Source organism: Scylla paramamosain, chromosome 12 (assembly GCF_035594125.1).
Source record: "Scylla paramamosain isolate STU-SP2022 chromosome 12, ASM3559412v1, whole genome shotgun sequence".
Lineage (NCBI taxonomy): Eukaryota > Metazoa > Arthropoda > Malacostraca > Decapoda > Portunidae > Scylla > Scylla paramamosain.
The window spans coordinates 4,042,385-4,067,538 of NC_087162.1; the positions used below are offsets into that span (position 1 = coordinate 4,042,385).

At 35.9% G+C, this 25,154-nt stretch overlaps 1 protein-coding gene across 3 annotated transcripts; it reads right to left on the minus strand.

Annotated features, from left to right (window-relative positions):
• Nucleotides 1-313: 313 nt before the first annotated feature.
• LOC135105546 (dnaJ homolog subfamily C member 10-like) lies at nt 314-25,154 on the minus strand. 3 transcript variants are annotated; one of them, XM_064013754.1, is made up of 15 exons: nt 24,960-25,154; nt 21,751-21,936; nt 21,464-21,582; nt 20,908-21,005; nt 20,573-20,784; nt 20,108-20,323; nt 16,932-17,141; nt 16,167-16,253; nt 14,430-14,576; nt 12,261-12,474; nt 9,739-9,900; nt 8,478-8,754; nt 5,486-5,684; nt 4,169-4,412; nt 3,132-3,244 (listed from the first exon to the last, which is right to left on the minus strand). In XM_064013754.1, exons 1-14 carry the CDS (start codon nt 25,137-25,139, stop codon nt 4,185-4,187), a joined length of 2,535 nt encoding a protein of 844 aa, XP_063869824.1. In that variant the 5' UTR covers nt 25,140-25,154; the 3' UTR covers nt 3,132-3,244; nt 4,169-4,184. The 3 variants fall into 3 exon arrangements, with proteins under 3 accessions (XP_063869825.1, XP_063869823.1, XP_063869824.1); XM_064013755.1 differs by having other exon boundaries at nt 314-4,412; nt 21,751-21,933; XM_064013753.1 differs by having other exon boundaries at nt 314-4,412.

Genomic DNA, 25,154 nt, shown 5'->3' on the forward strand with positions numbered 1-25,154 from the left:
ATGCATTGTACAGGAACACTTTTTGAAAGTATGTATACATAACCCATGCTACCAAATGTTTTATTCAATTATTATGCACTGTTTTACTTGATAAGGCATTTCCCTGTCACCATCTGACACTGTGGTGCACTTTTCCTATACCTTAACCTACACCCACTGCCTGATCAGTATTTGTAATCTATAGGGTATTTGTATTCAGAAACAAAACACTTAATGCACCACCACATGTCTATACACTTCACCATAATTTAATGAAATGGGTAAAATCTGAATTTTTTTATTTATTTATTTATTTATTTTTTTGGGGGGGGGGGGACTTGAAATGACCATCATATGCATTACATTCTGGGATGGAATCTTGGCAAAGGTATGCATAACTCCTTTGATTTCTTCAGACACATCCATACTTTATTCATTCATAGTTATACAGGTGTATCACAACAGAATAAGCAGGTAAAATGGATCACTTGTCATGGAAAACATAGACCCGTGCAGCATGATGGTTCAATTTCACACTCTGCAGTAATCACTCCCCAGATAATTAAAATTAATGTGGAATGAAACTAAACACGCATTATTAGAACACTGGAACTGATATTACATTAGTATTTAAATTAATCCATTGCCTGTTTTCCAAACTTTAATGGGAACAAATGGTGTTCTCAGACCTGCCATAAATGACATAACAAACAAATAATTGTGTAATAAATACAACATAGTTCATTCTGGAAGTACATAAAAATGTAAAGTAAGCATATAAATCGTGCAAACATGAGATTCAACAAAATTTAAAAACAGACTGAAGACGATATGACTTAGAAGGTAACATTTTCTCTCATGTCAACAGTACTTTCCTATAAGGAATACTAACCCAGTAAGTTAAAGCTTGAAACTTTGTTAATTTACTTTCTCTCCTTGTATTCAACATATTCTATACCTGAAAACAATCTTGTCATGAATATTTAAGGGTACTAAAGTAACAGAATGGTCATACTGTACCTGAATACTGACTGGTTAGTCCATACATGCTAACAATAACTGATTATAGAAATGCATAATACTAAAATAGTGTACAAAATCTATTCAGTTATTTTGCACAAACATTTGTTCATAAAGGAGAAACATTTCACAAGGTTTTATCACAATTCATAGAGTGGTTGGCACGACTATTGATAGAACTTAATAATTTGAAGCATAATACCAAGATGATAGCTGGTATACATCAACATCTACACTGTAGTGGATCTAAAATATCTTTCATGAAAGATATATGAAAAAATATTTAAGACAAACCATTTACACAAGTTAGCATGTGAGGCCTCTCTCTACTTTTTAGCTGAAATTTACAAGCGAAATTACTGTAATGTGTGGCACAGTATTTATTTATTTATTTATTTATTTTATTTTTTTTACATCCTGTTTCCCTAGTCTATCATGGCTGGGAAAGTGCCTCCTAATGAAGGACTTTGGATTTGGCATTCCTTTGTTATGGGTATAGTTTAACCATCCAAATTTAAATTTGCTATCTCATATTAAGTCATGGAAATGAAGGTGAATATATATTTAGCATATCAGCACACTCCATCATGGGCACAAAGTTGCCTTTCCTTCCCTGTAAGTAGATTTACCACAACTCATTAATGAATTACTTTTACCTCCACAGAAAATAATTACTTAGGATTACAAGAAATTTGACTTTAAGAGATGCTTTCACAGCTACCATAGAAACACATGACTATAACACACATGACTATAACACCACTAGTATTTGCAATGAAGCAATGATATAAAAATAGATCTTGCAATGATATTTTCTATTTTCTATTATTTCTTGCAATCATTGTAAATGGCTGGTATATCTGTGTGGCATTGAAAATAATTTTTATCTATAGCAATTGTCCATCAGCTGTTCTGCTTTCTGAAATGCTTAAGATGCATATATTCATTATTTAATATATATTAATACACGTGATTATTTAAAGCACCATAAATTTTAATTATCAATGCAATGTCTATTAAGTCTGAGAATGGACAAGTGACAATTTGTTTCTGATTATGAACACTGATGAAGTTTTCAGATATTTTCCACTAATATAAAATATGTATACAATGGCAATGGTAATAATGATTTATTAAAATTCAACCTGATATTCTGTTAACTTTGATTAATCGAAAGAAAGATGGCATCAAATACTGCTAGTACTGAAGTTGAGTCTTACAAAATTAAACTGTTCACTTATTATGCCAGCACAGTTATCCCAAACACATATATACTCATCATTATCTTTTTGGATTAATCTTGACACCTTCATAAAAGCTCAAAGCTGAAAAATCCTTATCATTATAAAACTATCATGATGATGTGTATGAAATGAGAAAGTGTGTGTCACTAAGTAACACAAAATCACAATTTTTGTGCTGAGCTCTGCTTCCCATCTATTAGACAATGCAATCTTCTCTGGTTACATTGCCACCTCTAAATACTGTTTATGTAGGGTAAACAATTAATGATTTTCTACATTAATGACAGTCACAGATATGGTGAGATGGCCATGATGTATTCATCACTATTAATTTACAGGAAATCCTTAATGAACAGTAAACCCCCTCTAATTTGTATCATTTTATGATCAGATAACCTGGATGCTTTCAGGGCCTCAGATGCCTACACATAACCTGGATGAATATCAGGGTTATTTGAAGATTTACAGATAGAATTTGGATGGTACCATTAAAACAATAGATGGTATGTCACATACAACCATCCACACATGCTTGCACAGTTTAACCCTTACCTAACTGTATTAAGTGTACCTATATCTTTGCCATTATGTACTTACTGGTGGGTAATTCATTGTTGTGTGTGTGTGTGTGTTGCAAGACTGTTTTGAATAAATAGTAGTTTCAACACTACATCAACTCTGGATAGCTTAAGCTTACACTTGTTCTACGGTTACTACATGTTACTCAATAGCAAGTAATAATTCATAGTTTCATCCATTGCAGTTACTTGTAATATACTTTATTTCAGATAACTCAGCACTATTAGGTATATCTTTACAATATTTTGTTATATTTTTTGTAAAATAACCATGTATTAATGAGTGTTGGTGAGCAAGGACAGATACAAGTGAAAACATGTTTTTATTAAGGGTTAGTGTGCACATGGCCAATAGTACACATCATATTTACATCTTTGGGTAACTCAGATATTCCACAGAGGTTGTCCCTTAGTGAGGGTTTACTGGAATAAAGAGGAGTGAATGGTTTAAGAAAACTATTGCCAATAATGTGGCAGATCCCAAATTTTGCTTATGACATGAATGAATCTCATGATATATATGATAAAAATATATGATATATAAAATGATAAAAGTATATGATGTCAGCCAAATGAATGAACTCAACAGAAACTTCTAAAAGTTCTTCTTCAGTAAAACTATCAACTTAGTTCTTCATTCTTCTCTGGCACTGGTATTAACATTTTTTTTTCTTTCACTGCTTGTCAACTCATGTTACATGTCCCTCTGTTTTCACCATATATATAATTTCCAATGGTGAAAAAATATTGCATAAAATCCTATCTTACTCTTTGTGGCACACAAAATCTTAGTGCATGCCAGTTTTGCATTCAAGATCATCCAATAAATCAAGCCAGTTTTTATACTCCTGTCTACATATTTTCATACAGGCATGTCATAAAAATTTGAGACATTTCTTACCAAATTATATACTTACTGAATGTTAATTGATTCCAGAGAAAATTAATAGCACCTATTTTTCAAGAAACACATTCATGTACCACTATAAATACTACTGCAAGAAAACTGAGGAAAATAATTTACAGTGGAGAATGCTAAATAAACATAACTATGACTACTACTATCTATGTTAGGTAATCCATTTCAGGCCCATAAGCCCACAACAAAGTTGCCAACCAACACAACCATTACAACACTAAAAATATAATTTAAATATCGCTTTTAGAAATAAATATAAAAGTGGAGAGTTCTGGAGAAAGCAAGGTATAAGTGTAAACATAATAAAAAGTGAAATTATTTAGCCTAAATAAAGTACATATTTGTTACTTAAAAATTAGGTATATAATTCTCAAGATAGAAAACTCAGCACAGCATATCCCACTGTCATGCTGTATGACCTCACATACCTTAAGCTTATCTGCATCACAATTCATCACGTATTTTATTCTTTGGCAGCCACCGAGGAACTGTGTTTATGATATCTTGCTTGGCTAAGGATGGAAACTCCAACCCACGAGCATTTTGGCGATGATGTGACTGTGACCCTCTGTACAGATACACTGTTGGGTAAGCATTGACTCCTGCAGACTGACATACCCTCCTGTAGAGGTCACAGTTCAACTTCCCTGCCATTACCACACCATCTAAAGCCTAGAAAAGAAAAATTTATTTTATTTTTTTCCGGAAATCCATTGATATGATTCCTATTTTGAATGATGCAAGAAAATGCAAGAAAATATAACTAGATCCTAGTTACTCAAGAGATGAAAGCATAACAATTGTTAACAAAGTATTTGACAGCTGTCCGATCAGTAATGGCTTACATTAAGAGTAATTTTATCAACTGATATCTACGTTAACTATCAAACTGTAAGAGATATCAGACACGATGAGATGACAAGGTTGGTAGCACAAAGTGGTAAGGAATAGTGCTGTGAGGACATGTGTGAAAGAACAGCCTCCAGGAAATTATATTACAGTCACAGAGAGAGAGAGAGAGAGAGAGAGAGAGAGAGAGAGAGAGAGAGAGAGAGAGAGAGAGAGAGAGAGAGAGAGAGAGAGAGAGAGAGAGAGAGAGAGAGAGAGAGAGAGAGAGAGAATATGGGAGGGGGACAGACTGAATTTATATAGCATGGAATTTCCTTCAAAGGGATAATCACAGTCAAAGGATCTATGAAATTGTCTTATATTAAGGGAAAAATTTACTGAGTAAGCTCTGTGCACTTGCTCTTGACTGGCTGAATGGATTCCATCAGAATATATGGGCTAGTTGTATTAAATAAATTTAATCATGGGTTTTCAAAAGTAACTACGTTATTTGTTAATTACAAATACTGCAACTAATAATTGGTATATAATATGCCCAGCTGTGGAGCATCAAGGAAATATTTTCACAAATTTGATCAAATTTGATCTTATAGTTATTTATTAAAAGTTCATAATTTATTTAAAACCAGTCTAAATATTACCTCATTTTTTCATATTTTACTGATTGTTAGTCATAATGTCAAATTATTGAATTATGATAATTTTTCAGAAGTCTTTTCTTAATCATGATCATATCTATGAATATGTACTTAATGTAATTCATTCATATGTCTGGCCAACTTGCATTTAGCAAGACAAATGGAAGAGATTAAGCATATGTACATGGTGCACCTTAGTTACTAAAAGAACTATCTCATTTAGTTGTATTCAGATTAGCCAATGATGAAGTAACTTACTTTAGCAATATCCTCGAAGTCTGGAGCAAAAGCATGACAGTGACTACACCAGGGAGCAAAGAAATCCACGATCCAAGGCTGGGAGCTGTGAAGGAGACTTTCAAACTTCTCAGCATCCAGTTCATCCACTATGGAAGGAAGATGAGTGTAGGTCCACTGACGGAAAGCATCAGCACTCCTTGACTGCCACTGATACTTACTGTTGGGGTAAAAAGTATATTACATATATTACATATTAATCATTATAAGCACACACCCCACACTTGCACATCTCTATTAGATAGGGTGTAATTAAAAGTATTTCATCTCATCAACTCGTCTCCTCTTAACTAACTGTGTTCAGCCTCTCTTTCTTTACTGCAAAGCTGCACTTCTTGCTATCTTCTATTGTTTCTTTCACACTGACAGCTCTTCTGATCTTGCTAACTGCATGCAACCCTCCCCAGCGGCCTCACCAAACACAGCTTTATATTTATTAACCCTATTCTGTACACCTCCCTAACACTAGAGTTAACATGTATTCTCAATCTTTCATTTCTTTTACTAGTAAACTTTGCAACTCCCTGTATATTTTTGCTTACTAACTTGAACTGTTTCAAGAGGGAGATTTTGAGACACATCAAATTTTGGATGATCCTTTTTTTTTGGCTCCCCTATAGGGAATAGTACCTTCAGTGGACCTTTTTTATAAATTTTTTGTTGCCTGAGGCCAGCATCTCTCTTACACTTTCTTCTTTCTCTCACCCCTATTCTGTCCACCTCTCTAATGCAAGAGTTAACCAGTATTCTCCATCATTCATCCCTTTCTCTGGTAAACTCTAGAACTCCCTGCCTGCTTCTGTATTTCCACCTTCCTATGACTTGAATTCCTTCAAGAGGGATGTTTCAAGACACTTATCCTTCAATTTTTGACTACTGCTTTGGACCCTTTTTATGGAACTGGGATTTCAGTGGTTCTAGCTGTGTGCAAGTGCTTCAAATAAAATTATTATATATCTAGTAACTCAGCCTCAGAGATGGGCTAAAATGACAATTGCTCATCACAGCTGTACTTGCTGATGCCTTCTGCTGACAATCTGCCCACTAGGCTTGCACTTACACTATTGTTCAGCTTTCTAACAGACAATGGCTCACTACATAGCATTTTGAAGGAATGACATTATAGCTATCATGTCCCTTCACAAGGCTGGACACTACACAGACTATCTCAGAGCAGACCAATGTCAGTGTCTGTCAAATTCAAAGACACATGAAACAGATGACAGAAGAAGGCAACAACAATGTACCACAGAAGAAAAATCCCAAGAAAAAACACATAAAACTCCCCTTAGAACTCTGAAACTGGTACCCATAAACTAGAATGCAGTCCTTGAGTATCGGCCAGAAAATAAAATGAGAAAGCCCAAGACTATTGTGCAATGTGTCTGTAAGGATATTTATCTTGCAGCATCCACAATAACCTCACTACCACAGTTATGCAACACTGCACAAACCTGTGGTCATTATCACCCAGCAAGAGAAGAGTTTTGTTTTCCACAACAAATATATGGAGTGACAAGGCAAGATTTTCAGAGACAGCCAGCATTTAAGGTTGCATTATTTGATGCCTGGCATGCAAATTCTCCTGACCTGAACCCCCAGTGAGAATTTCTGGGCTGTTATAAAAAGAAAGTTACATAGCCACAACTGCTCTATGGTGGCCAGGCTACAAGCTGTGCTTCACTACTCTTGAAAAAATTTTGCCCCACATCTCATGGCACTTGCTGACAGCTTTCCTGTCCTGCATGTGTGGAAGAGTGTAGGAAGCATAAGGGGATGCCCACAAAATACTAATTGTAAGTTATAATTGTAAATGACACAGCAGGACAAAGACTGTACAGACAGCAGACAGTTTCCAGTGCATGTGACTGTAAACACCAGGTGGTTATGTATTATCCACTGCATAGAGGAAAAATTAATATTTGATATTTAAATTATGTACTTAATATTTAATATTCAAATATGTATTCATCTTTCCTGGTGTACACTGTGAAAATATTTCTCTTAAGAACTGGCAGCAATGGCTGCATCACAGTCATTGCTGCCTCTCTCAGTGGCACCGTGCATCTCACCAGTTTCTTCTATTCTTGTAATTGTGTTAAAACCAAGGGTCATTTCAGTCAGTGGTTATTTTCTCCTATACCTTCATTTGGATAACTCAGGATAACACAGGATTTGATGTTCTACACTAGAATAGTACATTAGATACATATCTGATGCCTAACCAAGTGTCCAACTTTCCCCATATATTTTGGAGAATAATCCAAGATATCAGGTGCCTATCTGAGTGCACGAGTAGCCATCTTCTCCCATACATTTGGGTGACAATCCAAGATATCTGACACATATCCAAGGGCACAAAAGTGTCTGACTTATTTAATATCTGAGATATTCATCTCTGATTTAGGTGAGGTTTACTATATATAATTACCACCCACCAATTTAGGTTAAATAAAAATGTCTTAAAGCTGCAAGACACTGGTGGGAAAACAAGTGGGATATACATTCTTTTAGCAGTTACTAATTTCTAAACTATGCAACTTGTCTTTTTCACACAAAGAGGAATTCAAAACAAGACTTATTCTCCCACTCATTTTAAATTTAAACACTTAGCCACCTTCGTTTCTGAATTCATTCATTCCTTGTCTACCCCTCTCTAACAAGAAAATGCAGCAGAAAATATTAAAGAATAATAAAGAAGCATAAAAATAAATAAATAACAAAATAAAATCATGGATTTTGTGCTTCCTTCCTATTTTATGGTTGTACAAAGTTATTACAAAATAACTTCTACCCCTCTGTCCTCATTCTATATCAGTTGCTCCCTCCTGACATGTAGGAAATATTCTAAATCTTACTGTATATATGAAATACAGACAGAATACACATACAGAAAATTAAGTACTGTACAACTCAAAGAAGTAAGTCCCAACATCAAAATGAGACTACTCACATAGGTGCTCGTGTTCCATAGCTTGATGCCTTGTATAACATGATGGATGGATAGCTGTTAATCCCTTGCTCTCTACAGAGTCCATCATAGACTGCACAGTCTATAGTTGCAACATGCACAAGTGGATGGTCAATCATCATGCGGGCAAACTTCCTGTAAGCAGGGGCCATAGCTCTGCATGGCCCACACCACCCAGCGAAGTAATCCACTACCCATACTTCTCCACGGGGTTTATTACCAACAAACTTGTCAAACTTCTCAATGTCAAGTTCCACAACTGTGTGAGAAAAATTTTAATTATATTAATTTTACTCTCAAAGCTTTTAGGTTTTAGATCTCATGATTATTCTTTGTATTAAAATGCATGAATTTTTTCAATTGGATAACCTGGAGATGAAGAGATGCAATATCTGATAGATGGAAGTAGTTTGAGCCTAAAGAGAGGATGACAGTTGGAGAAGGTCATCAGAACAAGGTTGATAAGAGTTTTTAATATAAGTAGTCTAATTTTTTTGAGAGAGAGAGATTCAAGAAAACATTGAAATAAATAGTACAGAGCCACCTCAAAGATCTAGACCAGTGCAGAAGAGCTGTGAAAGGCCATGCAGCCTGGCAAGGCAATATCAGGTAAACAATGCTGTGAAACCATGTACAGAGTCTTTCAAAAATTATGAACCCAGACAAACCCCATGTAACTGCCCCAGCATTCAAAGAAATGTCAACAATCATCCAGTAGCTCTGACTATCACACTGTTTAACTAATTTTGGAGCAATGATAGGATATCTTGCATATTCCATGACTTGTCTGTGTACTGTAGTTCATTATATCAAATGTAATTCATTGTTTGCAGTTACAAATAACCAATTTATGAGCAATGACAGGATATCTTGCTTACTGCATAAATTGTCTGTGTACTGTAGTTCATTAAATCAAGTAATTCATTGTTTGCAGTTACAAATGATCCTAATGGCTCATGTACTCAAAAAAAGTAACCATTAAAACATCAGATGAGAGCAGAACAGCATTCAAGAACAGAGACATGCTGCTACACCCATTGGTCCAGTTAAATTTAAGAATGGAATTCTCCTCAGAAACTTTAATTGTCTTAATTAATTTTGGGTTTTCTTTACTATATAATAACCATCTGAGAATAATATAATATATGCTTGTATATTATACTAAACTCAAAAATATGTTTGTATGAGGTTACATACTAATCTGGCATTCAAATCAATGGCACAGTGAAGGCCTCAAACTTACCTACTGGATTTAAGGTGTCAGTCACAAATGCAACAATGTCTGCAGCACTGTGGTAACCCAAGTACTCATGAGGTACGCTTTGGTTGTACAGGATGGTGGTGGGATACTGGTGAATGTTGAACTTGCTACATAGGTCTTGATGTAGTGTGCAGTCAATGCTTCCTGAGAACAAAATCAGTCATTAAATCATTATTTATATGATTTTCAGTAGTAGTATGTTCTTGTCTAATCATTACTAATGTAACTAACTTTATAATGTTCTTTTCATAATGGATTTTCAATCTTTTTTATATCTGAGGCAAGACAATTCAACTAATTATTTCTAATGTACTACAAATATCTCATTTGATTCATTTAACATGCAACACTTGAAAAGTTCACAGCAGCAGCACTGGCTAGACTTAGACATGTTACAAGGATTTTCTTATATTTGTCTGATATGTACAAGTTTGCTTATAAAACGTATGATTGTAACAAATGACAGGATGTTTCTTGATGTTGCTGATGTATGATCAAAAGTTCTTACTTGTATTGTCCATGCAACAAACAGCAAGTGATTGCCACCATACACAGCAGAAGCAAGCAGTGATGGTTGTGGCTTAATATGCTCAGTATCACTGTTTTGTGACCACATTCATGTGTTCTGATGCAATCTCAGTATGGATCACAGACTTGAGCAAACATCAAAGTTTGTGACAAACTCAAGAAATTAGCAACATGATCCTTAAAATTTTGAAACAGGCTTACAACAATAATACAACAAAGTGAACACTATGTTTTGAATGGTGTTTGTACTTCAAGAAGAGGAGAACATTACTGGAGAATGAGTGAATCTGGAAGACCAGCAAAGCTTATGAAATTGCATGATTTGTGCATCAGAAATACCAGATCACAACCAGTAAAATTCTTATCAACTCATCGACAGGATCAGCTCAGACAATTCTCACATCCACTTTGAACATACATTGCGTCACTGTTGAGTTCAAGCACGGTTTATAGATCCTTGAGCAAAAGCATCATTGTACTGGAGTCTGCAAAAATCCCCTTAAACAACTTCAGATTAATCCAATCTTGTCACTGGTAATGAGCAACAGGTCTACAGTTATGATTCACAAACTGAACAAGCCTTCAGAATGGAAAAGCCCACAACTTTCAAGGTCAAAGGAACAAAAGCAGGTGAGAAGTACAAACAAAAGCAAATCTGTTATGCTTTTTAAAGTGGTGGAGATCTAAACTGCAAATCTGTCTCTCTTACTCCAACTGTCAGAGCTAAGTTCTACTGTATCATTCTAGGCCATCTGAAGTATAAAATCAGTCTGTCCTTTACTTATAATCTAAACTGAAAACTTCACACCATAATCTAAACTGAAAACTTCACACCTCTTGCTAAAACAGCTTCTATGAAGTTAGGCATTCTGAGTCATCTCCACCAGTTTTTCTCACCCTCCCAGCTGCTAACTCTGTACAGGTGCCTTATCCGTCCATGTATGGAGTATGCTTCACACGTATGGGGGGGGGGTTCCACTCGTACCATGCTTTTAGACAGGGTGAAATCAAAAGCTTTTCGTCTTATCAACTCCTCTAAGTGACTGTCTTCAGCCTCTTTCTCAATGCTACAGTGTTTCATCTCTTGCTATCTTCTACTGCTATTTTCATGCTAACTGCTCTTCTGATCATGCTAACTGCATGCCTCCTCTCCTCCCACAGCCTCACTGTACAAGACTTTCTCCTTTCTCTCAAACCTATTCTGCCCATCTCTCTAATGCAAGAATTAACCAGTATTCTCAATCATTCATCTTCTTTTCATTCATTCATCATTCTCTGGTAAACTCTAGAACTCCTTGCCTGCTTCTGCATTTCCTCCTTCCTATGACTTGAACTCTTTCAAGAGGAAGATTAAGTGGGGCTTTTCTTTATACAATTTTCTGTTGCCCTTGGCCTTCTTATGCCTTCTTGCATAAAAAAAAAGGCAGACAACCAAAACAATGGCACAATGGTTATGCTCCAACATGATGAAGTGCTCATTCACACAATGCATTGAAAGTGCGTGTGTTTTGCTCACTTCAACACATAATTATCTCTCCTGATTCACTCTAGGCACCAGATTTTGCTACCTGCAACTTCTTCCTCTTCTCCAAGATGTCTAAGCTGAAAGGTTGCCATTTCAACACTGTCAAGGAGATTCAGCAGGAATCAAAGATGATGCATAACAAGCACAAAGAACTGGACTAAGGAGTATTCAGTTCATAGCACAGGCACTGAGAGCAATGTAAAGCAGCACAAGGCTGAAAGGCATGACACCCAAATATGGATCTAGTACATTATCTGATATTCATAGGTGTAGTGCAGAATTTTTTTGATAACACTTTATATAATTTGCAGGTTCACTGAATTTTAAATTAGGACTCTTACAAAATCTGGTTTATTCTTGTGGAAAGCAGAAATCATTAAGGAGGCTCATTTTGCTTCATGGTTGTCAGTAATGATTGTAAAGATCATGCACTCTGCTAAATTATTCTTACCAAACTTTATTGGTGAGTCAACAAGTTTGCTGGCCTTGCGAAACTCTGGCAGTAATTTCATACATGGTGGACACCATGGGGCATAAAAGTCCACAAACCAAGTAGACCCATCATTCAGCACCTTTGGGAATTTCTGGGGTGTCAGGATCTGAAAGTTTGTCGCTGAGGCTCCTTCCCGTGCAAACACTGCAATGTCATGAGCCAGCTGCCTCCCCTGCAACATAAATATGCATCACTGAAAAGAATTAACATAAGCATTATAAACCACAGATTAACTAAATAGATTTCTTTAAGTATCCAAAATGATCACATACTGACTATTGTGATCAACTTAAAGGTATGAAGTATTGTGATTAACTGAGAGGTATAGAAATCTAAATCCTAGCTGTCTGGATTATGTGCAACTGTTCACCAAGCAGGAAATAAATATGGACTGTATGTAAAAATAATAATAATAATAATAATAATAAACGGTTTATTATTTAGGCAGTTGACAAACTGAAAATGTACATAGGGGGTGGGGAAAAACTTAACACTAATCCTAAAGGTAAGTCTAATCTAGGAGGGAAATATGTATGTGTGTGTGTGTGTGTGTGTGTGTGTGTGTGTGTGTGTGTGTGTGTGTGTGTGTGTGTGTGTGTGTGTGTGTGTGTGTGTGTGTGTGTGTGTGTACACTTATAATTTTTGTTCAGTTTGTGGACACTTGTTGCCAAAACTATATCTTCTTCTAGTCCATTCTAAACTTCAATGTGCTTTTCTGGAAAACTATTCTTCTTTGTGTTGTTTAAACATATTCATTTTCCCAACTTGTATGGGTGTCACCTTCTACTTTCATGACTGCTTGTCTCTTTTAGTAACAGTTTGTCATTATCTACTTCCAGTTTATTTACCAACTTGTAGATACTCGTAGTTATCAAATTTCCTCTTTCTCTCCTTGGTTCCAGAGTTGGTAGGCCTATTTTTTTCTTATCTTTCTTCATAACTTAATTCCTCAAGTTCTGACACCATTTTCTTTGCTATTCTTTGTATTTATTCTTTCTAGCTTGTTTATATACTTCTTATATGGAGACCATACAATTGCTGCATATTCCAATCTAGGCCTGATTATTGTAGTGATTATTTTTCTCATATTTTTGTCCATGTGGTGAAAATCTGTTCTTATATTTCTGAGCAATTTGTAAGTGTTCCCAAATATTCTATCTATATGCTTCTCTGGTTGTAAGTTATCTTGCATTACTACTCCTAGACCCTTTTCTTCCTGGACCTTTCTGATGTATTTGTTTCCCATCTTGTATGTCCATTCTGGTCTTCTTTCACTTCTGCCTATCTCCATCATGTGACACTTGCTTACACTGAATTTTTTTACCCATATTTTGCTCCATTCATAAATTTCATTCAAGTCATTTTGTAGGGATTTCAGTCTTCATAACTTATTGTTTCTTTCTGTAATTTAGCATCATCTGTGAATAGGATGATGTAGCTATCAATTCTTTCTAGCATATTATTTATATAAATAATAAACATTATTGATGCTAGTAATGAGCCTTGTGGCATGCCATTTTTTACTGTTTTCCAAGCAAACTTTTCATCTTTTACTAGTGATCTCCTTTCTCATCTTTTAAAGCAATTTTTCATCCCTCTATATGTCCACTCTGTGTGTGTCATTCATTTATGGTCATCTACTGGTCATCCAGCCAGCCATTCCCCTGCAGAAAGAGTTCAGAGCTCATTGTGACTGATCTTTAGGTAGTAGGTAAGACTGAGACTATTCATATGTCACACACCAGGAGAGTGAGGTCACAATACCTTGGCTACATACCATACCTACTTGCTGCTAGGTGAACACACTGAGAGGCTTACACAGTTGCCTCACCACACCCAGGACTTGAACCAGGGCCTTCTCAGTTGTGAGTTGAGTGTGCTGAGTGTGTGTGTGTGTGTGTGTGTGTGTGTGTGTGTGTGTGTGTGTGTGTGTGTGTGTGTGTGTGTGTGTGTGTGTGTGTGTGTGTGTGTGTGTGTGGCAAGAAATTTCACTAAGCAGAATTCCCATTTCACTATTCTCCACATTAATACAAGCAATGGGTAAAGCAATTAAAAATCTGTAATACCAAAAAAAGGAGAGCAAATGGATTTTTCACTATATTGTGCACCATAATCAAAATGACTTACATGATGAACTTCATATCCTCCACCTGGTTTGAGAAGCATAAATGATGGAGTCTTCCCAATGTATAGGTCATCACAATGCTTCTTCATCTGTGAACACTTAATTCTTCCAAGATTCAATGAGGGGACCAGCGCTGGCAGTTTGCGTATCTGTGGATAAATTTTAAGTTCAGTTATTTTAAGTAACATCATTTTCATTAAAGTGTGTGCAGAAAGTAATGTGCACTACTGACTGAAATCTTCAAATTATGGTGTGCTAGGTTACTGTTCAACAGAACCAAGCTGTGCTGTTTTTATATGTCTGGTATTGCTGCCATGAGTGCAGGAAAGGTGAGGGTATGTCTGGGGGCTGACAATACCCACCTTAGTGTTCAGTTAGTTGTCATGAAGAGAGAATTTATGATACTTGTTTCCATTACATGACACCCTATTCCACCTCTGCATGGCTCCAACAAACCTCACCAATGGAGAAAAGACCAGAATTTTGGCATGGAAGACTGAAAATGTGCCAACAAAAGAAATTTCAAGGCATACAGCGTGACATGAAAGCACCATTCGCTACCTGGTTGCAGCAGCTCGCAGCCTCCCTCCAGACACCATACCTATAAGAAAACCAATGTCTGGGAGGCTGAGAAAGACATCAAAGGCGACTGATACCCTCGTGAAGCATAAACTTATAAAGAATCTGAGGATTAAAGCATGTGAACTGAAGTTGCACCAGATGTGTTACGAGATGTCTCAGAATGAACCATCCAGGAATGGCAACAGAAGGAGCTTGGCTTACCAACATTCAGGCCAGCCAACAAACACATTCTTACAAAGCAGATGAAAAAGAAAAGATTTGTACTTGCATGCAAAATACAAGGACTGGACTCAAGACCAATGGAGGGAACTGCTTTTTAGAAATGAAAGCAGCTTCAGATCCCAAGAACTCTGACTACTACTTGCCTCAGTAAACAAGTAAAACCACACAACACCCTCTTAGTGTAATGGTGTGGGGTGCATTTAGTGGTGATGGGGGACATGGAGGGTTGTATTTCCTTCCTAAGGATGAAACAATGACAGGTGAGCACTACATGCAAGTGCTGGAGCATCATATGCTGCCTTTCTACAAGTTACACAAGTTACATGGTTGTAATGTTCATACACGATGGCTCTCCATGTCATCAAGCCAAAAAGGTTAAGCAATGGCTGAAAAATCCCAGGCTCTTAATTGGCCTGGGAACTCGCCAGACCTCAACCCCATCAAGAACTGCTGGACTTACATCAAAGAATCGTCTTGCAGACCACAACATGTCATCCATTCAGCATTGTAGTAAGAATAAGGAATACTCCAAGAACCTTGCTGAATCAATGCCTGAACATCTCAAATTGGTCATCCAAGTCAAGAGCAATATGACAAAATATTAAATAAATGCCAGTAGCTGAATTATCTCTTTTATCAATCATCACAAATGACAAATATGATGAAACGTTCAAGAAAAGGCAAGGGGGGGAGCGTGCAATACTTTCTGCAGACACTATATAGCACTAAGCAAACAAAATTATCTTGTCTTTTACAAAACATAAAGGGATGATTCTATGAACAGTTTTAAACCTAGATCTCCATTACAGTGAATCAAGTGCAAATCTTCTATAAACACTTGCAGCAGAACCCATAAATCATCTAACAAAGTCCATAAACACAAATGCAGAAAATCATACACAGTCCCTGTGCAGAAAGTCCCTTGCATTACTCACCTCAAAAGCATCATCATCATTGTCACCACTGAACTGGATGAGCCAAGACACATTTTCTTCATGAGAATCAAGCTTCTCACGAATTTCCTGAAGATGAAAAAATTATTAATTTTCAGTTTTTCCCTTATGCATCTTGATACACTACAAAACCTCTCCCACAAAATAAAGAGATAAATTAAAATAAACAAACTTCTAACAAATTGAGAAATTGAAATATAAAACCAAGCTATAATGAGTGAAAATGTAACTTCTTGTCAATAATGCCTCTTCCTTCATTTTTCTCCCTAATTCAAACTCATATGGCATCCCTGAAATGCTTTTTCAAATAAATTTCCCTATCAACTTTTTCCTTCATCTTGTTCTCCTCATTTACTCACACCAATTATTGGCAGTGATTGTTCTCAAGTACCTCTATCTCAGAGCATTCACTATCTCAAGACTATAAACAAATGAGTCTACAACTTACATTTATACAACACAATTATCCTTATATATAACCTCATTTCTGTCTGAAAAGACATAACATCTCTTTTTCCTCCTTTCTCCCTCTGAGCTCCGATAACCTGAATTTTGTCTCCCTAAAACTCTCATCTGATGATTAAACTTTGGTTCCTGAGTCACTCTCCATCCCAAAATTAAAGCATTAAAGTCATATATAATATAATATAATATTTTCATAATATTCATAATTTAGTTTTTCTCTTCCATGAAGATTACTTGTAATTCTGCTGATGGACAGAAGATCAACTTTTTAACATTTCTCACCTTGAAAGTTTCATCATCAAGTAATTTCATTTCAGGTAGGAATCCCAGAACCTCTCTAGAGATTTCTTGAGCATCAAGGCTTTGTATCTTGGTACCTTGCTCAGATATTTTTCCAGTATCAAAGAACATCACTCCAGAATGTAAGCCAAGCTTTGTACAGAAATCTTCCTCTTTGTAGCATTCTGCAAAGCCTACACTGACCAAGCCATCCTGAAAATAATGAACAAAAACTGAATGTACAGAGCACTTTTTATGTTTATTAAATTTTTCCAATATCACCTTACATCCTACACAATGACAGGCAAGTTGTGAAGTAGGCAAGTTGCAGTTACCAATACAGTGCTATACCATACACCTGAGCCTCTGTTTTTGACAGAGTATTTTGTATACAACTGTTATAACCCAAGGAACACCAAAATGACATGAAACATGAAAGAAGGAATTCAAAGATACTAGAGACATATCAGTGTGAGAATATCACAAATACTATGTTACATAGAAAAGCTGAGGTGTTAGAATATATTAGTTTGGTTGTGTGTGGTCATGGAAAATTTAACCACTTCACTACATGTGGGTGAAACAAGCACTTGGTGTTATAAAATTTGAAATCCCTACACTGAATACAACTATATTAAATAAACTGTTTTAGGTCTCTCTCTCTCTCTCTCTCTCTCTCTCTCTCTCTCTCTTTACAACATCCAGTGGAGGAAACAGTGTGGAAAGCAGAGATTGTAGGAAGAAAGGAAAGAGGAGAATGAGGGGGAAGGGAGGACAGAGTATTTGACAGGGAGAGAGGTAGTAGGCGACATGTGACCTTGAGCCAGGAGGTAGTGGCAGAGACCATATGTATGTATATGTAGTGGCAACTTGAGGTGAGGCACGTGCCAAATACATCAACACTAAAATTTTTCTGCCTTTTTTTTTTGTCAATTCATGCCAGATATTACCTTCTAAAGTTCACTTGAGTGCATAAAAACACATTTACATTCCAACATAATAATAATATTTCAAGGTAATCAAGACCTCATAATATATGACCTGTATTATGAGAGGCCTCACACCATATCTGAGAAGGAATAACATGTAATGGAGCTGAAATGAACCAGGATGCTGCAGATGTGTCCTTGGATGCATTATGGGCAGTGATAAGACTCTGCAAACACATCCTTGTATTGAAGGGGTTAAAGATATTGAGGTCATAAATACTCATTGCAGGGAAAGCCAAGATGTTACAAATAAACATAACAAAATAATTTCTCATCAATGTGTTAAAGCACTATATTGCTGAATAATGTGGTACTGATAAGCTACAGGGTGTAATATGATTTTCTGCAAATACTGCTAGAGGTGAAAATACAGGTTATTCTAAACAAAATGTTCTATGCAAATATCCATTTTGAGATCTTGCTTACCAGTCGTGTTATGAAATTCATATGGGCAGGAGATACATTCACAACAGTCAGGCAGTATCCATAGCAATATCAGCAGAAACTCATGTTACACCCTGTATACTCCTCATAAGTACTATTCCATAATGATTCATGTAGTATATTCCTTTATGTCCATCCTCGACCCTTCTTTATGATATTGTATGAAAAAAAAGAAAAGTTTAAGATAATCATTTAAACACAAGATAACAATACTAATGTAAGAGTCTATGCTAGATGTTATTACTTTGCAATATAGCATCTAGCAAGTAAAACAAGCAAGTAAAAGATGAACAGACAATGATTAGTGGTGTAATTATGAAGAAAAGAGGACATACAAAACTAATTATTCTTCTCCTTTCACTATCTCCTAAAAGTCAGGGGTTAGTGCTATGTACAAGTATCTTCCACTTGTTTCTGTCCCTTGCATCTTCCTCCATGATCCCCATTCTTTGCAGTTCTATCACAATTCCATTCCCACATCTCACTCTCTGTCTTCCTTTCAATCTTCTTCCCTCAACTGGTTTTCTCCATTGTCTTTCAATCAGTTTCAGGTCTTCTTTTCTTACTACGAGACCAAATCATCTAATATTTTTATCTTCTTATCACTTGGGTAATGCATGCCACTCCTCTCCTCACTTCTTCACTTTGTAGATGTTCTCTGAGTGATACACCCTTTATCCACTGCAACATTCTCATTTATATTCCACTAACACTACTCCACAAAGAATTATAGAACTTAAAGGTGAAATAAGGGAGACTAAATTGCCAGAAAACACAACAGATAACAATAAAGATGATAATTCATTATCAAAGAAAATACAAATGATGATAATTATGAAAATAATGAGATCAGATGATAAAATGGATATATTTCAACACAGCTGCGAGCAAGATCTGGTGTTGTTGATTTATCAAGATCAAGCCATTAAAGTGCAAACTAATGTACATAACTCATCATGATGCTCCTTTATCAGGCTGTTAGCCTTTGCCTTGAGAATAATCAATTCCCTAATATACAGTAACTGGGCTTGAAACCTGAATTCAAGTTGCTAAGTTTATATATTCCCAAAAAAGGGGATTAGGAATGTGTAAAATATGTTCTGCCAGTGAATTTTAATTGCATGAAGAAATTTGACTGAAAATGTGAATCTGCTCAGCAGATCTGTTGCCTTCTCACCATTTCCATCAGAAAATATTTATACAGTAAAACCTCCATCAGTAAGCATTCTGTATGTCAGAATTCCACATAAACTAGCAAGGTAGCAAATATTCAATGAAAAAATTGTCTATTGAAGACAATTTCTACAAATAAATTGGTTTGAAGATGATTAAACTTATGCAGTAATAATTATGGTGTAGGTTACAATATGGTGCTTAAAAGGGCTGCTGGTTTCATTTTTGGTTATAGTTGAAGATTAGGAGTTGCCTTTGCAGCTGCACCTCTCTGATGCATTCTTGTTCAATTTCTTCCTGTGGTTTGATCTGCTCTGTTTCTCTCAAATATCACTCAATTTTCTTATACATCTCTCTTTTCTTCCAGAAACTGTAAGGTATCTTAACTTTTTGTTCCTAATACTCTATATGATGAATTTGCATATGATTATATAAATTGATAAAATGTGTGTATCCACTTCAAAATAACTTAATAAAAAACTAGACTTATACTGTTCTCATAAACTAGTTCTGCTTTCATCTCTTTTTATATAAAGTGAAACAAAACAATAATAATAATAATACTATACTCACAAATATTGCACTAAGTTTAGTCTGTAGTGCCCAGGACTCTTCTTTTTCATCCATTGTCTCATAGAACATCACAATCCAGGGTTTGTCAGCATGCTGCTTCTTTGCTAGTGTATCCTGCAAGCCTGCTTGGGTGAGGAGCACCGCCTTTGTCTTCACCTGCCGCAGCATGTAGTTCACTAGCAGCCTCTTGCTCTTGTCTTCCTTGTATTGAACATTCTGAAAGATGATATTTTGACTACATGAGAGGAAATTTAACAATGCAATTCAGTAGCAATCCAAGAAAATTAAAGAATATTTACTGTAGTTCAAATATATCACAAAGGAAGATTAATATTAGAAAATTAGATATGCAAGTAAGAAAATAATTTGATATTATTATAGAAATGCCAGGTAAATATAGCAGATGATTCAGACTATTGAAGAATTCCCAAGTGAAGGTATCTTTCAAACTCATGATATCCTTACTCCTGGATAGGACACAAGTGTTGGATATGAGCGAATGCCCTGCGAGGAGCACAAGTGGTAGTCATCATCACAGTTCACAGCACCAATCCTGACCACTCCCTCTAACTCCCGAGCCACCTTCCGCCACACAGGAGCCAAGGTGTGGCAGTGGGAACACATGGGATGGTAGAAATTAATGAACCAGATGTCTGAAGATCCTGTCACACTTTGTTCTGGAGACAAAACAAATAATTTAAGTCAAGTTGATAATCTACACAACAAACTACTGTGCTTCTCAGTACATTTTTTAAGAAAAGTTTCATGAATCCGCATTTTAATGATAAAGTTTTTCTTACCAAAATCTGCTTTATTAAGAGTGATGATCTCTGGGTCATCATCGTAGATACCAAAGTTGTCCCGGTAGTAACTCCAAGAGTGATACTGGTGCCCTGAGCTGCAACCCAGAAAAAACATCAGCATCCTATGAGACTGCTTCCTTACTTACTAGTTACCAAGCAATTCCAAAACATTAGAACCATTAATAAGGCTAAGGAATTAAAGGAGAAAACCATTAATAAATAATCATTTCATCATCCAATAACTTATACTATACTTTCATTCACTGCTTGATCTCATCTTCTCAGCTAAATCAAACATTTTTAATCTTACTTTTCTTCCATCTCTCACATCCCCTAGCATTATATATATTTAGAAATACCACATGAGTAAACCTCAATTTACAAATCTTCAAGTTACAAATGAAATGCTTTTGTCCTTTTACCAAATTTACAAATGCAAACTAATATTTACAAAAAAAATGTACCTGATTCTTACTTATGACTTCCATCTTACAAATGATTTTGAAAAAATAGCTTATTCATAAATTTCAATTCCTCTGTATAATGATCTTACCTTCCTCCATCCAGACCTTTTTCACCATGGAGGTCATACACTTTCCTCAGATCCTCATCCTTGAGAACCTCATAAGCACGGTTGATTCGTACAAATTTTTCATGTGCCTCAGGGTCATCCTATCAAAAGAAAATATGTAAACTCAAACAAGTCATGTACACTATCTTGGTTGCCCACAGAGAAAGCCATAAAATTACAAAATATCACATCTTAATATTCAACAGGTTTGAAAGTTCTTACAATATTTGAAATATTTCAGATCAATTTTATCACAAAAATTAAAATACCTTGTTTTTGTCTGGATGATGCAAAAGGGCTTTTTCTTTAAATTTCTTTCTTATATCTTTAACATCAGCATTTCTTGGAACACCCAGCAGCTCATAGAAGTCGTCAGCAAGTGCCACACAGAGCAGACTAAGAACAAGTATCCTTCCAAACATCTTTGCAAACAACTTCAGATCCTCCCAAAACTGCTGATGGAACAAAGACATTAAAATTATTCACCACAAACTCTCTCAGGAAAGATTACAGCACAGTTAAGCTTTCAGAAACAAGCATTTGATATGATTCCTTTGCACATTGTAGTTGAATTTATATTTATAACTATATTATGTAACTTTAACATCTTACGTTTTCCTCCTTGTCATTTCAAAGAGAGCTTTTCCTAAAAGAAATACAAAACTCATGGCTGCAGAACACTTACTGCTATACTGTTTTGGAATAGTAACACCTAACACTTTTTAGGAAAACTTTTTCACAGTTAAGTTTACATAGCACACAACTTAAGAGTAATAATCTCCTGTACTCTCATAAGCCTAATCCTTCTCAGACAGATTCTCTCTCTCTCTCTCTCTCTCTCTCTCTCTCTCTCTCTCTCTCTCTCTCTCTCTCTCTCTCTCTCTCTCTCTCTCTCTCTCTCTCTCTCTTTCTGTCTGTGTGTGTGTGTAATAATAAAAAATAATAATAATAATAATAAACGGTTTATTATTTAGGCAGTTGACAAACTGAAAATGTACATAGGGGATGGGGAAAAACTTAACATTAATCCTAAAGGTAAGTCTAATCTAGGAGGGAAATACTATTGATTGATGGCTCGCACCATGGTGGGAATCGCACTGAGTCTGTACTCAGTGTGTGTGTGTGTGTGTGTGTGTGTGTGTGTGTGTGTGTGTGTGTGTGTGTGTGTGTGTGTGTGTGTGTGTGCCTAACCCTTCTCAGATAGATTCTCTCTCTCTCTCTCTCTCTCTCTCTCTCTCTCTCTCTCTCTCTCTCTCTCTCTCTCTCTCTCTCTCTCTCTCTCTCTCTCTCTCTATTATAACTGCATATTTATCTATTATATTTGTTTTGTAAGCATTTATTGTAAATACCTTCATAAATCATAGTATGTAATGTTGGAAATAAACTGTACAACATGTTATATCCTTGTTGCCATCTGCCACATTACTTACTTGCCCATTATTACTCACCATTTTGCCTGAAAAGCTCTGCTTTAAAAAGGCTAACTACAGTCACATTAAGCCTCACTATGTATATATGTATATACCTCCCAACTTTAATTGTTAGTTATTAATAAATGTTCAAATGTTCTCTCTCTCTCTCTCTCTCTCTCCGTGTGTGTGTGTGTGTGTGTGTGTTTGTGTCTAACCATTACAACAGCTGATTTAATTTTTTGGTATTTTATGCCATATACTTTATTATATCACTCCTAGTAAGACAAAGAAGTCCACACCTTATCTTCCCATATCTTATTTTCAAATTTTCCTGTTCACACCAATATTGTTCTTTTGTGTTAATATTTATTGCTGTTTTCATGGAAGTTTTTTTTTTTCTGAGTTTGGCAACTGCACCTCAGCTTATGTATATAAATTGCACAAGGTTCATTACTTATTGATTTTCATTATATTTTTGTTTGTTCTTTGCAAATTAAATCAATCATTATCTCAGTATTTTGTCTCATTCTAGCTTTGTTCATACTTTCCAGATGAAATAAACAAATATCTTCAGTATTCTGCCTCATTTCAGTTTTGCCAGTTCCTTACAGGCCTCTTTATTTTATCTTATTCCAGCTTTGTCCATTCTTTAAAATTTTAATTGGCTATTAATCATCCTCATTATGTTGTCTATTTCCAGTTTTAATCATCTTAAGGTTGTATTAACAAGTTATCCTTAGTAATTTTCTCTACCATTAAGTTATATAATAGTCAATCTTTCCATGAAAGACTTTCCCAAGGGAAGTATTTGTTATGTAAGGAAGAGATTCACCATCTGTATTTGGTTTGAACTTCACAGATGGCAAGCAGGGTATACAACAGTACCATGGCAGCCAAAATTTCACCCAGTTGTCACTACAGTGCTAACATAAACCCAGTAGCTGTTTTGAATACAAAGTAGTACTAATTATAGAAGAAAATAAATTAACTTTTTTAAACTGACTTTAAGGGATCCTTAAAAGAATATACCTAAAAAGAATATAATGAATTAAATATTCGAGAGTTTATGGATATGTCAGAGAATTTATCCACAGGAAAACTTAAATTAAATATTTCAGTACATAAATTATGAGAGCTTAGGTATACTTTGAAAGAATTATCACCAAGAAAAACAGGAAATAATTATGCTAAGAGAATTGAAGGGCATTTGAAAGAATATAAATTTTAAGTTGCTAAGCTAACTAAGGATATTTTTAAAGAATCTAAGACCCAAGAAATCTTAAACTCTGAAGTTCCTTTCACCAGAAGCAGGGCTATTAAGTGTTTATGTTTAAATAAGTTTAGGAGTATAACCTAACTGCATAATTTGCTTCAAAAACCCTTGCATTTGCACTTGACTGAATGTGTGTGGGGCATCTGGGGGAGGTTACATCAGAAAAGCCCTTCATCATAAACAAAGTTTAATTAGGTCTAAGTCTAAAAAAAAAAAGTAACATCCTTATTAAAGAAGTAAAAAAGAAAACCCTGTATATGTACATAATTCAGAGTCTAGTAACATAATTCAGACTATGAAAAGGTTACCTCTACCCGAGTGCCTTCACTAGAAACGGTACATGTAAAATTTTGATTTATATGAGATCTTATTAAACACATCTAGCCCCTGAATCACTTAACATACACAAAATTCAACATATGGCACTGTAATCAAGAGGAAGGAAAGGTTATATCACAATGCCCTTCACCTGAAAAGACGTAAAATTGTTTAGCCTAGAGAATTGTGACATTCTTATACAACTAACGTATTGATCCCTAAAAACTAATGTTCATGCAAATAATTTAACACGTGGCACTATAGTCAAAGGAGGGGGTAGGGTGACTAAGGTTACGCCAGAGTGCCCTTCACCAGGAACGGGATTCGGGGCAGTGATAGGAGGCGTGGGTGGGTCTGTCAGTGCCGCCTCCTGGCCTTGTCTGCTATCATTACTCACCTCTCTTCACCACGACCTGTTATTCCACCAACCCAAGCTCGTATTTAAGGTCACGAATCAAAGCACGATTACTCATACCTCAAAATTCACGGAGCAAGCGCCAGCACGGATTGGTAAGGCCAGGTAGTCACCGTACACTGTCCCCGCGCCCCTCGCCACCCTAGTGTTTACAGCTGTGTACGCGAGGCTGGAGCTGATTCGTCGCCGCCGCCACCATTCTCCTTTTTGCACGGTGCACTCCGGTGACGCTGAACCCATGGGCTAAACCAATGA

Bases quoted from the DNA above. Each gene is read 5' to 3' on its own strand.
- LOC135105546 (XM_064013753.1), bottom strand. From the start codon at position 25,139: ATGGGTTCAGCGTCACCGGAGTGCACCGTGCAAAAAGGAGAATGGTGG. The intron at 21,583-21,750 runs GTATTTTAATTT...TTCTTTTGATAG, and splicing joins ATCATCCAGACAAAAACAAG to GATGACCCTGAGGCACATGA. The intron at 8,755-9,738 runs GTAAGTTTGAGG...TTTCTCACACAG, and splicing joins TGACACCTTAAATCCAGTAG to TTGTGGAACTTGACATTGAG.